Raw genomic sequence first — 14,873 nt, forward strand, 5'->3', positions numbered from 1 at the left:
ATAACTGCAACATGTTGAAGTGTTCTTGGGTGAGATGCTGATTCCCTCTGTCTTTCACACCCCACTCACTTTTATTGTCCTAATTGCACTCATTCACTGCTTGGTTCTATGTTAAGTCACTTTTGACAAAAAGCATCGACTGACAAATTGCAGTGTAATATACTGTAATACAGTTTTAAAATGCATTAGTATAATCCTTTAGCAGTTCAAATGTAAAGTGTCAGTGGGTGACAACATACAGATGCATCTCAGTAAATCAGAATATAATCCAAAAAAAAATACATTTCTTAGAGCTACTCTTTAATCTTTCAGGTTTCCAGTAATAATAAATGATGACAGAGTAACAGACAAGACACAAACAGTCTTGGTTCCATGTTCTACTGTCTAAAGAAATGGGAAAAATATTGACATCAATTGGTTGAGTTTGTGGCAAAATCAATACAAATGTAGAACAAAGGCCTTTATGTTTATTTCTTTAAAGTGATTATTGATCACATCTTGTTAACAATAGCTCAAAATCATATCTCATTTCAACTCATGAGTTTTAGGTATTGTTAGATGACTACTTTTTTTTTAATGATATTCCAATTTAGGTTGTACGGGAAGGTTTTGCAGCTTTAGATTCTGGCATGAAGTACAGATAAGGTGCAGAACTGGACTCTGTCAACATACTATGGAGAACTGTAATTTATTCAGAAGCAAGAAGCACAACAATATGCATAAAATGTCTTGACACTTGTTAGCATTTTATCCTTTGAAATTTTACTTGTTCTTTTGGGTTTTCAGACTTAATGTGAGCAAGCACAATGGTGCCAAGGTCTGTCTAAATATAACTGCACATGACAACACGTTGGAACAGTAGATACCCTTTTACTTTGAAGAATTCCAATTACTGTCAGCGTCCTCTGTACATGCATGCGTATGTGTGTGTGGTATATAAATGAGACTGACATGATTTTCAGTTCTTAATGTATGTTTATATGCATTGTCTTTGTCTGGGACTTTCCTGTAAACTGTCATCTAAGCACTTAAAAACTGCTGTCTTCTCTCGATAAGTGGCTATGTAATGTGGACAGAAAAGTTTCAATACTTTAACTCAAGGTCGCATATATTTTGTCCATAAAGAAATGCAAGAGAAGGAGCAATTTTTTTCACAATTTGAGGTTTGTTGTAACAACAAAACTTAGTGTATTTTATTAGGATTTTCACATTTAGAGAGTGAAATCTTTTCCCGTTCTACTCCGGAAAACATCTAAAGCTCAGTATGATCAGATATTCATTCATTAGAGATTCTCAGTTGTTTTTAGCTCTGGATTTTGACTGAGCCTTTTTAGCACTTGAATATGTTTGGGTCTAAACCTGTTGGAAAGTGAACCTCCACCACAATATCCAATGTTTAGTGTCATCCATCTTCCCATCAATTCTAGTTAGCTTCCGTAACTAGGTATTGCTAGAACACTGTGGGGAGGATTTTCCCCACAGTGGAATTATGCAGGTGGCATGATGCAGCCACCATCGTATTAGACTGTGGGGATAGTGTGTTTTGTGTGTGCAGTCAGCATTTTGCAAGTAAGCCAAAAAGTTGCACCCCATCATGGATTGTGGCAAATTGCAAATGGGGCTCTGGATGGTTCTCTGATTAATTTTGTTCTTGCCCAGCTGTCACTTTAGGTGAATTGCTATGTCTTGGTGGTTTGTAGTTTTTCATACTCTTTCTAATATTTATTTATTAAAAAATTCTCTGTGAATGGTTGTTCAAACTTTGGATATTGTTTGCCATTTCTTTTACTCTGCCTGAAAATTCTGAACAACTTTGTACATGTTTTAGTTTTATAAATTGTGTAATTTCTTTAATCTAGTTTCACATGTAGTTACAGTTTTGATTACCAATAATTTGGCTTACATTAATCATGATTCATCATCAGTTTTGGCCTTTTCAATTCTGACCTAATTTTTTTATTATGATTTATTTTTGTTGTATGTTTATTCCAGGCTATGTCCTTCCTGTTCTGGCCCGTCTTTTCTCATTTTTATGTTCTTCGATGCATAACATGCCACAACAAGCCACAGCAAGCATTTTCTGCTCTGTTTACAAGACGAGAATAAAAGCTTATTTGCTTCTATCCCCCAACCTCTGCTTGAGCTTGAATTAGGGTCCTCATCCCTCAGCCACACTGCTCAGTGACAGTGTGATTCTGTACAGCAGCAACTCAATGGAAACCCCTGAGTTATTTACTTCAGCACACCATGAATGAACTAAAAAAATCAATACACATCAGCCGCACAACAAGGAGGGGGAAAAATGCAATTGCAATCTTCATCCTTGCTATATTTCAGTAGAGATATATTTATTACTTATCTCTTATTTATGTGGCATGGCTCCTCGGTTTTTATCTTAAATTATGGTTTGTTCCTAATATAAATTTTCAACAATACTGTTTATTGTCTAGTTGAAAATGAGATCAAAGAGCCAGTGTACAATGCAGAACTGTATATATTGCAGTCTGTTTGGTACACATAATTTATCATAAATCTTGATTCAATTAACAAGCCAGTAGAGAAGGAAATGTATTTTCTGACGCTCAGACGATAGCATTTTTCCTATTGTAATTAACAGTTAACTCTAAATTAACAATGAGTTTTGTTTTATGGTCCAAACCCAAACAGATTCCATGTCCACCGACATTGAATTACAGGATGCAAATAGGGGTTTAGAAGACACACCACGTAAGCCTATAGATTGTTTTTCCACGATTAGACTGTGTACATACATAGTGTTTGCTTTCACTAGACCAGTGAGCATTAGGAAAATAAATAAGGGAAAAATAATTAAGCAGCTGTCAACAGTTTATCCACTGAATGTTAATCAGTGTTTGTCCAGTTTATGTGTGCATGACTGTATTTTCATATACAAAATGTTTACACTTCGTAAAGACAATGTTATATTTAAACAAGAACTTTCAATATGAATGACACAAGTACTCAGTGCAGGACATTTTGGCTCAACTTACACAACAGAACTCTCCAATATCTTGACAAATGAAAAGTTTGAGGTACATACGTGCTTGGCTGCTTTGTTATTTAATCGTCATGGTGCTGCTGGTTGGTCATCCGTGTTCTCTAACAAACATCTGATCCATTCACAAAACAGCTGTATCTATCTGTACTGAGATGTCACACTATTTATGTTACATCTGAAAGCAATGTTTTTGCACTTGATTTTGTTTAAGGATAACTAAATTCATGCAGCACTTTTCACATTTTGTTTTGTAAAAACAAAAAAAATGTCTACTTTAATTTTTATGTTCACAATTATGTTAGGATATACTATACTACATGCTACTTTATGTTGGTCAATTACATTAAATTCCGATAAAATACAAAGTACTGTTAAGAGTAAAAAGTAAATTACCATAAATGACATCTCCATCATAAATTCTTTACATCTCTAGCCTTTTCTGGGGGGGGGGGGGTTAAGTCTTCATGTGTGACATTTGTTGATTTAAATAGCAAAATGCATAAACTGCTTATAAACATTGGTTGTAAACCCTGGCAAGCAATGAAAAAAAAGGAAAACATATAATCTACACTTCAATGTATGCATTACAGATTGTTCTACATGCATTAGGTTCTGTAAGTGGTTAACATGATTTCAGTAATCTTCATGTATTCCTTTTTGTCTTTCTAAATCAAGGTTTTACTGGGACTTAACCATGTTGCTGCTAATGGTTGGCAACCTCATCATCATCCCCGTGGGCATCACTTTCTTCAAAGACGAGCACACCCCACCTTGGATCGTTTTCAACGTGGTCTCAGATACATTCTTCCTCATGGACCTGGTCCTCAATTTCAGGACGGGCATAGTCAAAGAAGACAACACAGAGATCATCCTGGATCCCCAGCAGATCAAAATCAAGTACTTGAGGAGCTGGTTTGTGGTAGATTTCATATCCTCCATCCCTGTGGACTACATTTTTCTAATAGTGGAGACGCGCATTGACTCGGATTTCTACAAGACAGCACGTGCTTTGCGGATTGTACGCTTTACAAAGATCCTCAGCTTGCTACGACTCCTGCGACTGTCTCGACTCATTCGTTACATCCACCAGTGGGAAGAGGTAAGAAAGTTTACCTCTATATGTTAAAACTGCAGTAGGAAATTTTTATTAAAAATATGTTTTGTTATATATTTGTTAAAGCTGTTACTATGAGATGATAGTATGATATGAGACATAATTTGTGAAAATATTGAGCTCCTCTACCTCCTTCCTGTGGTCCTACTGCCATCTGCAGAAATACACTGCTCCTGGTTAGAAACAACCAATCAGAGCCAGGAGAAAGGTCTTAGCACGGACAGTCAGCTCGTCAGTTGCAGCTGTACTAATAGCGGAGAAACAACTTACCTTATGACATGTTTATCCATCGTCATTGATGGCCATGCTAACTAGCCTGAGCATTCAAGCTTGTTCTGTTGTGGGGAACTAGCTGTTGCGTAACAGAGAGGGAGGGTAAGAGTGTGAGCAGCACATATATGATTGACAGTGCTGACTGTGATTGGTTGTTTCTGACCGAGCAATATATTTCTGCAGATGGCAGTAGGACCACAAGCAGAAGGCAGAGATGCTTGATTTTTCACAGATTATGTGTCTCATACTGTCAGGGAATAATGACCGTTTTAACAAATGTGTAGAATTTTTTTTTTATATAAATGTTACCTACTTCATCTATATGCTTTTTTATTAATTATTGCCCTGGTTTCTTTGGGTTTCTCTGACTATCAAAGCTTAGGCTAGTTACAGTGAGAAACATTACTATAACTATGGTTTGACAAAGGTAGTCAAGATTATGTTTCACTTCCTAAATTTGATTACAATCTACATAGTATTCATATCTTGGGGTGCTACTGCAGGCACTTCTGCTGTGTACCTTCTCCATCTTCCCCCCAGGAGGGAAATATGGATAGAAGCTGCTTCTGATTGCATCCCCCCTTGAAAGGAGTGAAGAGACTCTTTTGCTATAAGTGAGTTACCTATAAGTTGATGAAGCTGGGATGTTGATTAGCATTTTACCTCCATGTGGCCATCCAGAGAGCAGTGGGACCACAGACCCCAGAGAGGCAGTGCTGCAGTACAAGCATGATTATAATTGCAGAAATAATTAGAAAAGTTCCCATTGCTCTCTATGGATGGATTGTTGTTTAATCTCCTGGGTAAAGGGTGCAAAGCAAGGTGTCAGAATCCCAGCTTGAAGTCAACAACAATGCACTGAATTACATAATTTTATTTGACATTAAAGGAACTTTTGAAACAGTACAAATAAAATAATGTTAGGTCTTATTGGAATTAAACTATTTTAAGGTAGAGAACTCAGTAAAGTCTGGTGGCATCTTGCATGTGTTGTGAAACCATGCACAGCGGGAAATGTGATAATTTGTCTTGCTTTTTTTAAATTTCAAAATCGAAGTGGTAAGTTGAGACTTTAGGTTTATTGTCTAAAGATTAGTTCTGGATAATCGGAGTGCAAAAGCCGAATACAGAAGGTATGTTAGCAGCTCTGCAACTGGCCCTGTACATTATTTATTCTGAACAAAGCACTATTTTTAGTAACAAATCACATTGTGTGTCTTCAAGCAAAGAATCAATTTATCACATGATTTCTTCAATCTATTTCAGCAAAGAAATTAATGAAATTACCACCTGCTTCTATTTATATTGTATTTTGTGCTTGAAATTATTTGTAACAATGGTTTAAAACAGACCTTCAATGAAATTAGTGAAATGACTTTATTTTTTTTAATTGAAAAGAGAGAAAAAGGATGTAGTAACGTGCAATAGCATTTTATTGGAAAACGTACAATTTCTATGTAAAGAAATTGACAAATTTGAAACAAAATGAAAAGTAAAAACCATAGTTTTTAAAACCCCTTAGAAATAGGGAATGGAATTTAGCCTGCAACGGAACGCCCGCTTGTCGTTTTTCCATTGTATTTTCCGGGGTTGAGGGTTATGGGGTTACAGCAAATTGTTTCAAGGTTGTTATTATTTACCACTTTAGACAAGCTCATTTTTTCTCACATCAACCACTTTATTTTTCCCAAACAAAAATTTTAACTTGCAGGTTTTGCATCTTTTTATAGCAGTTGAATCTATTTTATTTTTTATTAATATTGATAAAATGTTTTGTTGATGGTGTCCACTGGTTTTTTCATTTCTGTTATGTATTGACTCAAAAACATTGCACTCGTACACTTAAGGTGTGAGATGCCGTTCATGAGGACAGAAATTGTGAGAATAAATCAAGTGCAAGAGCTCCTAATAAACTTGTATCTTAGCTAAATTAGCCATCAAGCTACCAAAGCAGGTGAAAGGAACAGAGGGAATTAGTAAAAGGAGGGAACAGGGAAAGAATACATAAAGACAAAAAAAATTCTAAAGCTTATAGCCTGTGCTTTTGTTTGGAAATAATTGATTACCTCTCAGGAGAAATGTTTTGTTTTAGAAACAAGGCTAAAAGGACGTGAGAAAACAAAGGTGAATAATTCATGTTCACACCATAAAAAATACAAGGACATTATAGGACATTGACTGTGCTGCCATGTTCACCTGCAGCCACACAAGAAGGTGAAGGGCCATGTATGTATGGTGTGTGTGTGTGTGTGTGGGGGGGAGCAGAGGGGGGCCATGTGTGTTGTGTGTATAAGGGTTCTGATGAATGCTGGTTAGGCAGTAATAGTGAAAGGTTGGGCTTGTCTCAGCACCATAACACTCCACATGCAAACTTACAGAAATGTCATCTGTCACTCCTGAATAGATTATCGCCAACATCACACAACCTGCCTGACTTTTTCCCTTTTCCTGTTAATGCTGCAGACAAACACTCATCGGCAACATCCAAGATCCAGATAAGATGGTCTGATTTGGACATCATTTACAGCAAAGATTGCGTGCAGTACCATTCAAGAGTATTCATACCCTTAGTATAACTTTTTTCACATTATGTGGAAAAGTGACAAATTTGAAACAAAATGAAAAAGTAAAAACCATACTTTTTAAAAGTCCTTAAAATATAGCAATTTGTCATATAGCAACCAGAAGCCCTTCTGCCTTTTTAAGGGGGTTATACAGTATGTACTAATAGTATTGCATAATTTTGGGATATGTGTGTAAAGAACCTATATTTTATTCACTCTTCAAACTAACTTATTTTAGCAAAGTTGATATTTTAATTTATTAAAATGTACCTGTAATCATTGCATTAGTTTCTGACATATTTTCGTAAAAAGTGTTCCAGTGCTGTTTAGGCTAATCATTTTTGGCTTCACATCCTCACTCACAGACAAATTGTGCCAGTAGGACCTGCAGCGTGCTGCTCTGACGCGTCATAAATCTGTTCCATAATCCCTTGGGGACAGTTAGCTAACTCACACACGTAGCACTCGGTCACAGACACAAGCAAAATAACATTTCTAGGAGATAAAAGGGTGTTGATTCCCTGTGACGTCCCCATTAAAAAAGAAAGAGATATTTAAATTTTGTTTTCAAATTTCCAGTACAGACTAATAATTTGTGATCTTCTGCAAAGCTAACTTTCAATACATTAACTCTTCACGTACGTATGCATACATACATGTTGCGTTGTGTTTGTTTGCAGGTTTTAGTTGGCTGTGTTGACACTGGCACTGTAATTACACGTCCTCTGAATATACTGCACTGTAGCCAAGAGGCTCAGACATGTTGGCACACAACCACCAGCTGATGAAGTGTCCTTCGACCTGAATGTTGATCCCTAAACTGCTCCCTTGAGTCTTCTCAGAAAAGAGCAGTGGGGACTGCAGAGTTATTTCTTCAAATGAATCATCAGCACTTGACGATAGCTCAACAGAAGCTGGTGACGATGAGGATTCTACATTTAACAGAGGGCAGTTAGAAATCAAGACAAGTCGTCTCCTTCACAGGATCTTAGACTCTCTAAACTTTAGATCTGATGCTTAGTATCCCTCAAGATTTTTGAGCAATTAAAAGGATTTTTAAAGCTGCAGTCCTTACAAATCAATCATCATCTTTACCTTCTTTAATCTGATCACCACTGACACCATCAGTAAAATTTTTTTGCGTAAGTAAAGTAACACCCTGATCCCCCGCCAGCTCATGAAATCTTCTTACACGTCCTTTTCTATCACGGCCTCCATAAATTAGCTATGATGGCTGCTGTTCCCTTACAAGCTTTCTAGATGTGAGGGTTTTTCACACCCTGCGAGCTGATAGAACGTTGTTTACAAACAAGGAGGTTTTAGTGGTTGTGGCTACATGCCAGTGATAACACTGTCATGCATAATGGCGTTCAGCGTGGTGTGCAGATATTATCAAGCTCGAGCACACCCACAAACACACACACACTAAACAGACTGTCATTATGCCTCTCCTCCGTCTCTCTCTTGTCAGCTTCGTCTTGTCACTCTTCATCGGGATAAAAACAAGACTGTGACCGGATATTCTCCTCATTGGTGTTGCTGACTTGGGTGAGATTAGTCATCTCGTTAAATCAGATTTAAGACAATCCACTAATGACTGAGCTCAGAGGGGTTTCCTTGCCCGAAGCCCACAGCACAAACGTTTCGACTGGCCAGCTCGGTAAATGTTGCCTTAAGTGAACTTTTAGAAAAGTTTGCGTGACAAGACAAAAGATGGAGGGAAAAAATGCCGATGGATATGAGAATAGTCGGATTCTAAAAGAGAACAGCACCACATGACAGCCCGTCTCATCATTACAGAGCTTTGTGAGATCAAATATACACTTCCTCCATCGCAAAATTCAAGTTATACCGAATTGTTGTAATAATTAATATCACAAATAAAACAATTATCAGAATGTCCTTTGACTTTTTTGCTACGTTTTGTCAAACAACAATAATGGGGTGAATGTTTTTAACTGAGACTTCATATGAGAGATCAAATCATTTAGTACATAGTTGAAGAACACAAATACAAACATTTTTTAAAATAAAAATCTAACAAGCATGGGCTGTGTTTGTATCCAGTTCCCTTTACTCTGATAGGCCTTCATAAAATATATCCAATTGATTGCTTTCAGCAGTCAGTAAATACATCTTATCTGTGATTGTGAAAAGAAGAGCCTGAAGTAAATGAAGCTGAAATCAAACTCCACCTAAGTTAGGTAAGCCTTAATCAGGAAAACAGCAAAGAAGTCTATTTTATCTGTGGAGGAGCTGCAGAGAGCCATAACTCAGGTGGGAGAATATGTTGGTAAGACAATAGTTTATGTACTCTGCAAAACCCTCCTCCTTCACAATTCTCCTGTATTGAACAGTTGTAGGATTTCTTAATTCTTTGCAGAATAAGCAAAGAATAAAGAAATCCTACAATGAGTGGAGGGGACACAACAAACAAACATACAGGGAGGCTGGGAAGGTTTCTTGCAATGGGATAACAATCTTAGACAGGCAGCATGAGCTGCAATTGAATTTGATCAAACCTCAAAGACCAGACCTTAAACCAATAGAAGTTTTAAGGTTAGTGAACAACCTGAAAACGGTTGTTTACTAAAGACCCAATCTTTTTGAGATTTATGCATTGTAAAAATAAGAATGATCAAAATTGTCTCTTGTCTCTAGATGAGCAAAGGTGGCAGAGAGAAGACTGGCAACTTTAATTGGTTCTAAAGGTTCTTTAAAGTACATATCCAGGGGAGTTTAATACATGTATTAAATAATAATACATGAGTTTAATTCATGTACCATGATACTTTGTTCCATGCTAGTACATAAAATCTCAATAAAATACATTGTGTATTGAGATTTCAACATGACACAATCTGAAAAAGTAAAGCTATCAAAACTTTCCACAAGCTCTTTACTTCATGTGTTTGAAGGATAGCTTGTGTAACACCTCCCGTTTGTCAGCATCAACATAGTCATTATTGATTGTTGAGATGTGTGGTGCTGCTCACCCAGGTGTCTTTGTGCTTCAGCTATGAAGAACCAAACAAAACATTGAAATGCTGCTCTAAAAGTCCACTGTGTCCACAGAGGGAAACTGGAGTGCCTTTCATTTCCGCCCAGTAAGTCCATACAAAAATATTTAAATAAGGAAAATCAGCTAATCAGCTCCCCACTCAGTGACCCATTACCTTAGCCAAGGACTGGTCTTTCACAGATAAGCAAAACAGCAATAATAGACCTAATAGGCTATTATTGAGTTGACAATGAGGCTTTCCAGCTACAGTGACAGCTCCTCAACACTCTGAATGAGCTTTGTATGAATACCCACAATGGACTTGCTTAAAAAAAACAAACTATTACATCCCGATATGTAATCCAGCGCAAACCCATTGCTTCATCCCTGTTTGGAGTGGAGTCAGTGGGTTTTGTGATTTGAGCCCTCCAGGCCTGTTTAGACAGATGATGGAAGGGTGTTCCTTGTGGTCCATTCCCAGGCCTGCTTCTCATTCTCCACATGTGCCTGGTTCACAGTGCCAGAATGCATGAGCGTGGCATTTACAAAGAGGTATTTACAGTTGGAAATCTAACCCCTGACTAAAGTCTGCTCCATGAATCCACCATTACACTGAATGTTTGAAATTAAAATTAAGGTATACATGAGTTTTTGCTGTTCTTTGTCTTCTTCACTCTGAATGCTAGGGATTTTTTACTTTCCTAACTGACCATGTGAGTATTCGAAATGTAGCTAAATATAACATATTTAAATTTCTGTGATTGTTCCTTTTTTTAGACATTACACATGCAGAAGTTCTAATTCAGACAGGGAGAATATTGTTTTAGAATGTTGAAATGACAAAATAACAGATTGTAATCTATTTGTGAAAGGTCTAACCTTTTGTTCAGGGTATCGTTGCCTAATGGATTTTGTCAATTCTTGCAAGTTTGTGTAATAAACCGATACAAAGAAGTGGAAGGAATCGAATGCATGGTTTTATTAGGTTTTACAAACAGAAATCGGAAAACTGTGCTATGCATTAGTATTTAGCCACACTGAGAGAAAACTTTGCAGAAATATATTTTGCAGGTCTTTGAGTATATGACCACCAGCGTTGTGCTTTCACAGAGTGATTTTACTTGCCCATCCATGGAAGGCATCTGTGAACAATAAATTTATCACCACAAAACTAAATTGGGTTTAGATCTGAGCTTTTTTCTGAGTCATGCGGTTTGATCTAAACCATTCCATCGATGCTCTGACTGTATATTTATTGTTATTCTGTCCTCCTACCTGAGCCTGATCCTTCCAGCTCCTCCATTTCCATAAGCCTCTTGGCTTCAGTTTAGGCTGACTGTCTTGTTGTGTTTAGTTTTGAGTTGCGGCACACTCTTTAGATGATGGACTAAACAGTGCTTTCTGGAACGACACTATTTGCAACTAACTCTACTCTCCACAACTTTATATTTGAACTGTCTATTGTGTTTCTTGATCTGTATAATGCTGTTTGTTCACTAATTCTCTACAACAAACACAGAGGACAGAGAACAGATTATTTATACTTCAATTAAATTACACACCGACGGATTCAAGGGCTGCACAGTGGCGCAGTTGGTAGCACTGTTGCCTTGCAGCAAGAAGGTCCTGGGTTCGATTCCCGGCCGGGGTCTTTCTGCATGGAGTTTGCATGTTCTCCCTGTGCATGCGTGGGTTCTCTCCGGGTACTCCGGCTTCCTCCCACAGTCCAAAAACATGACTGTCAGGTCAATTGGTTTCTCTGAATTCTCCCTAGGTGTGAGTGTGTGTGTGCATGGTTGTTTGTCCTGTATGTCTCTGTGTTGCCCTGCGACAGACTGGCGACCTGTCCAGGGTGTACCCCGCCTCTCGCCCGGAACGTAGCTGGAGATGGGCACCAGCAACCCTCCCGACCCCATTAGGGACAAGGGTGAACAGAAAATGGTTGGTTGGTTGGTTGGTTGGATTCTGGTAAGGCTTCTGAATGCAATTGGTTGCTCTGCATTTTGTGGACTGAATACAAATGCACTCCACACTTTTCAGTTACACAAAATCATACTGTTTCCACTTCACAATTATGCATTATATTGTGTCTTTCCAAAAGAAGATCATGAAACTGCAGTTCTTCATAATTTTGCTAATTTGACCAGTGGATGGTGCCAAGGTGGCAAGTGGCAAATTAATTTAAGAGTTTGTAAAAATTCATTACTATACTATCATGAGGAACACCTGTGTTTCTTATAGACTAATATTATCCAGACAATACATATTTATAGGACAATTATGTAAAGATTGTGACAGTTAGCTGTTGTTGTTCAGAAATATTCTAAGTTATTTTCCTTTATATGTAAATGATCAACCAGAAGCACAGAAACAGATGGACATATCCATCCTTATGAACACATTTGTCATTTCAAGCACAAATAATGTGATTGTATTGTCTTAAGTAGCACATTGTGGAACATCTAGTTGAATACAAAGAGCTGTTCCTAAGATTCAGTTTCAGCCTCCTTGTTGGCTGTAGTCCAAATCTAAATGGAGGGTTCAGTTACGTTTGCAATAAAGTTATCTGATATTAATGAGGGATTTTCAGCAAATAGCTTGGAGTTACGCTTCAAAGAAAATCTTTGAATAGGTAATTCCATGAATACTTAACCTCGAATAGGCATTAATCCACCTTTGTTTTAGTTATGGCAAACAATGGTTTTAGATAAACCATTAACAAAGATTCTTTTAAACAATGATCTTGTAAGCCCTAATAGAAATAATTTTTGTTTAAGCAAATGTCTCATTGTCATAAGAAAATGTTTTTTTATCTCGTTATAATTAGATTATCCCAAACATCTTTTTTTCTCTCTTTTTTAAATACTTAAAAACTTGCTTCATTTACTCAATATTTGTAACTATTATGAGCTCTCATACCAGAGCTCAATACATTCTGCGTGCAGAATGAACTGAGATAAAAAGAAAAAGAAGAAGCTGAAAAGAAGAAAACATAGTCAGGAGTGCAATGTGTTGTTGCAATTTTGGATTTAATAAAAAGCATTGCTGGTTGTAAGAGAAATACAAATGTACACCAGGCTCTAGACTTCTGATAACTCAGGTACAACGAAACATTTAAATACACAAAAATGTACCTAAATAAAAGTCAAAACAAAGAATAGCTATTCAAAATACAGTCAAACATAAGACGTTTTAAAGTTTTGTGGTTTCAGGAAAAAGTAAATAATTTTCTCTGTTCTCTCTTAAAACACTATCCTGACTATCATTTATCATCATTAGCAGAGCAGCCGACACCAGATGTTGTAGCATCCCCTTATATTAACTGTGTCTGGTCAGCCACCATCAGCACCACACGTGGCATATGCAGCTATTCTCTCACCTGGACCACAATCTTCTCACTCCATCTGTTTGTGATGACTCAGCAGCCACCTTCATCCACTTTATGCCTGCTCAGTGCTGCTTCGTTAAGGCAGAGATTAGTTTCTCTTCCTCAGTATTAAATCATCTTTTTTTCTTGTCATGTGAATTTTTCTTCTGTGAGTTATTTAAATTAGAGGTTTGTATAAACACAGGGCAACAGCAGAGATGTAGAAGCTAGGTGTATAAATTGGATCGGTATTTCTTTAATAAACAGATAAATGATTTTGACAATCTCGATTGACTCAAGAACACAATAGCTGTTTTATTTGTCGTATCTTGACAGTATTACACAAAATTACATAGACAGCAGGTTACATAATCCCAGGTGTTTCATTAAACTTTGACAACCCCGCCGCCTCCACACACCACAACGACAAAAAACAGAATGAGCCAATCAAACAGCAGCAGAGCCTGTGACGATGCCTAAGCATTTCCTATGTCACAAACTGCTGTGTTGTGTCAGTGCCCTCATCAATCAAAGCTTGCCTGTTTATGCTGGTGCTAATGTTGCTATGCTCACCCTGTGTTCTTATCAATTAACAGAAAGTAGTCAGCAATCCATCATCATCTATGTGCCGCCATGTTCTTTATTGCATTCTTATGAATACACAAACTGAATGCAGATAAGTGTTGTTGCAGTTGTGTTCACACATAGGTTATGCTTAGCTTTTCCATTTGCAGACCTCTGCAAATGGAAAAGCTTCAAAAAGTCAAACTTTTTTTTTTTTTACAAACAAAGAGAGTGTGCCTGCTGGATAGGGCAGCATTAGAACTGATTACAGCTGTGAATAGAAACAGAGCTTTCACCTTCCTACAGCGAGACATAGTCTGGGTTACACAGCAGAGATTTGCGTAGCATTAACAGTCTCCGTTTCCATAGGCTTTATTCTTCACATAATGGCAAAATGGTAGAGATCTTTTGAGGCTACAGCTAAAATAGGAAGGTAGAAAGAGTTAGTGTTGAATAGCAGTGAGGTATTTCATCTCTCCCCCTAGAATATAATATATTTTAGAAATGGTCTGATTTCTTATTGGTAATTATTGCCAATATATTGACAAGTTAGAGGGAAAACTGCACACCACAAAGAGGCAAAAAGATGCTTGAATATGAAAATTTTAGCCAATTTTAGTACCCAATATTAACTTATATTCACCAACATATGTTATATATAACATAACATATGTGGGTTTTATTACCTTTCAACACTTTGAAAGATTGACCACACAGCTGATTTCACCACTGCCTCTTTGCTTCAGTTAAGCACTCCACAATCCTGTGCTGCATCATTACCACTGTCACGTGACCAAGCAAACACGAGATGTCCAACCTCTACTCCCTCTTCAGAAACAAACAGCAACAAAGGTGGAAATAAATATTGGTTATTAATGTCAGCCTAGTGTTATTTATCAGACCAAAACCGATATGATACAAAATAACTAATATCAGACAATACTAACGTTAGTGCCAATATTTGTTGCAAC

The 14,873-nt window shown here is 37.2% G+C and overlaps 1 protein-coding gene across 1 annotated transcript in view; it reads left to right on the forward strand.

Moving 5' to 3' along the window:
* Nucleotides 1-14,873, forward strand: part of hcn4 (hyperpolarization activated cyclic nucleotide-gated potassium channel 4) — a 74,425-nt gene that overhangs the window by 20,159 nt on the left and 39,393 nt on the right. The window contains exon 2 of the mRNA XM_028014143.1: nucleotides 3,695-4,118. Within this exon, the coding sequence (XP_027869944.1) occupies nucleotides 3,695-4,118 (424 nt within the window). The remainder of the gene's footprint in view (nucleotides 1-3,694; nucleotides 4,119-14,873) is intronic.

The sequence above is a fragment of the Xiphophorus couchianus genome, chromosome 4 (assembly GCF_001444195.1).
Source record: "Xiphophorus couchianus chromosome 4, X_couchianus-1.0, whole genome shotgun sequence".
Taxonomy (NCBI): Eukaryota; Metazoa; Chordata; class Actinopteri; order Cyprinodontiformes; family Poeciliidae; genus Xiphophorus; species Xiphophorus couchianus.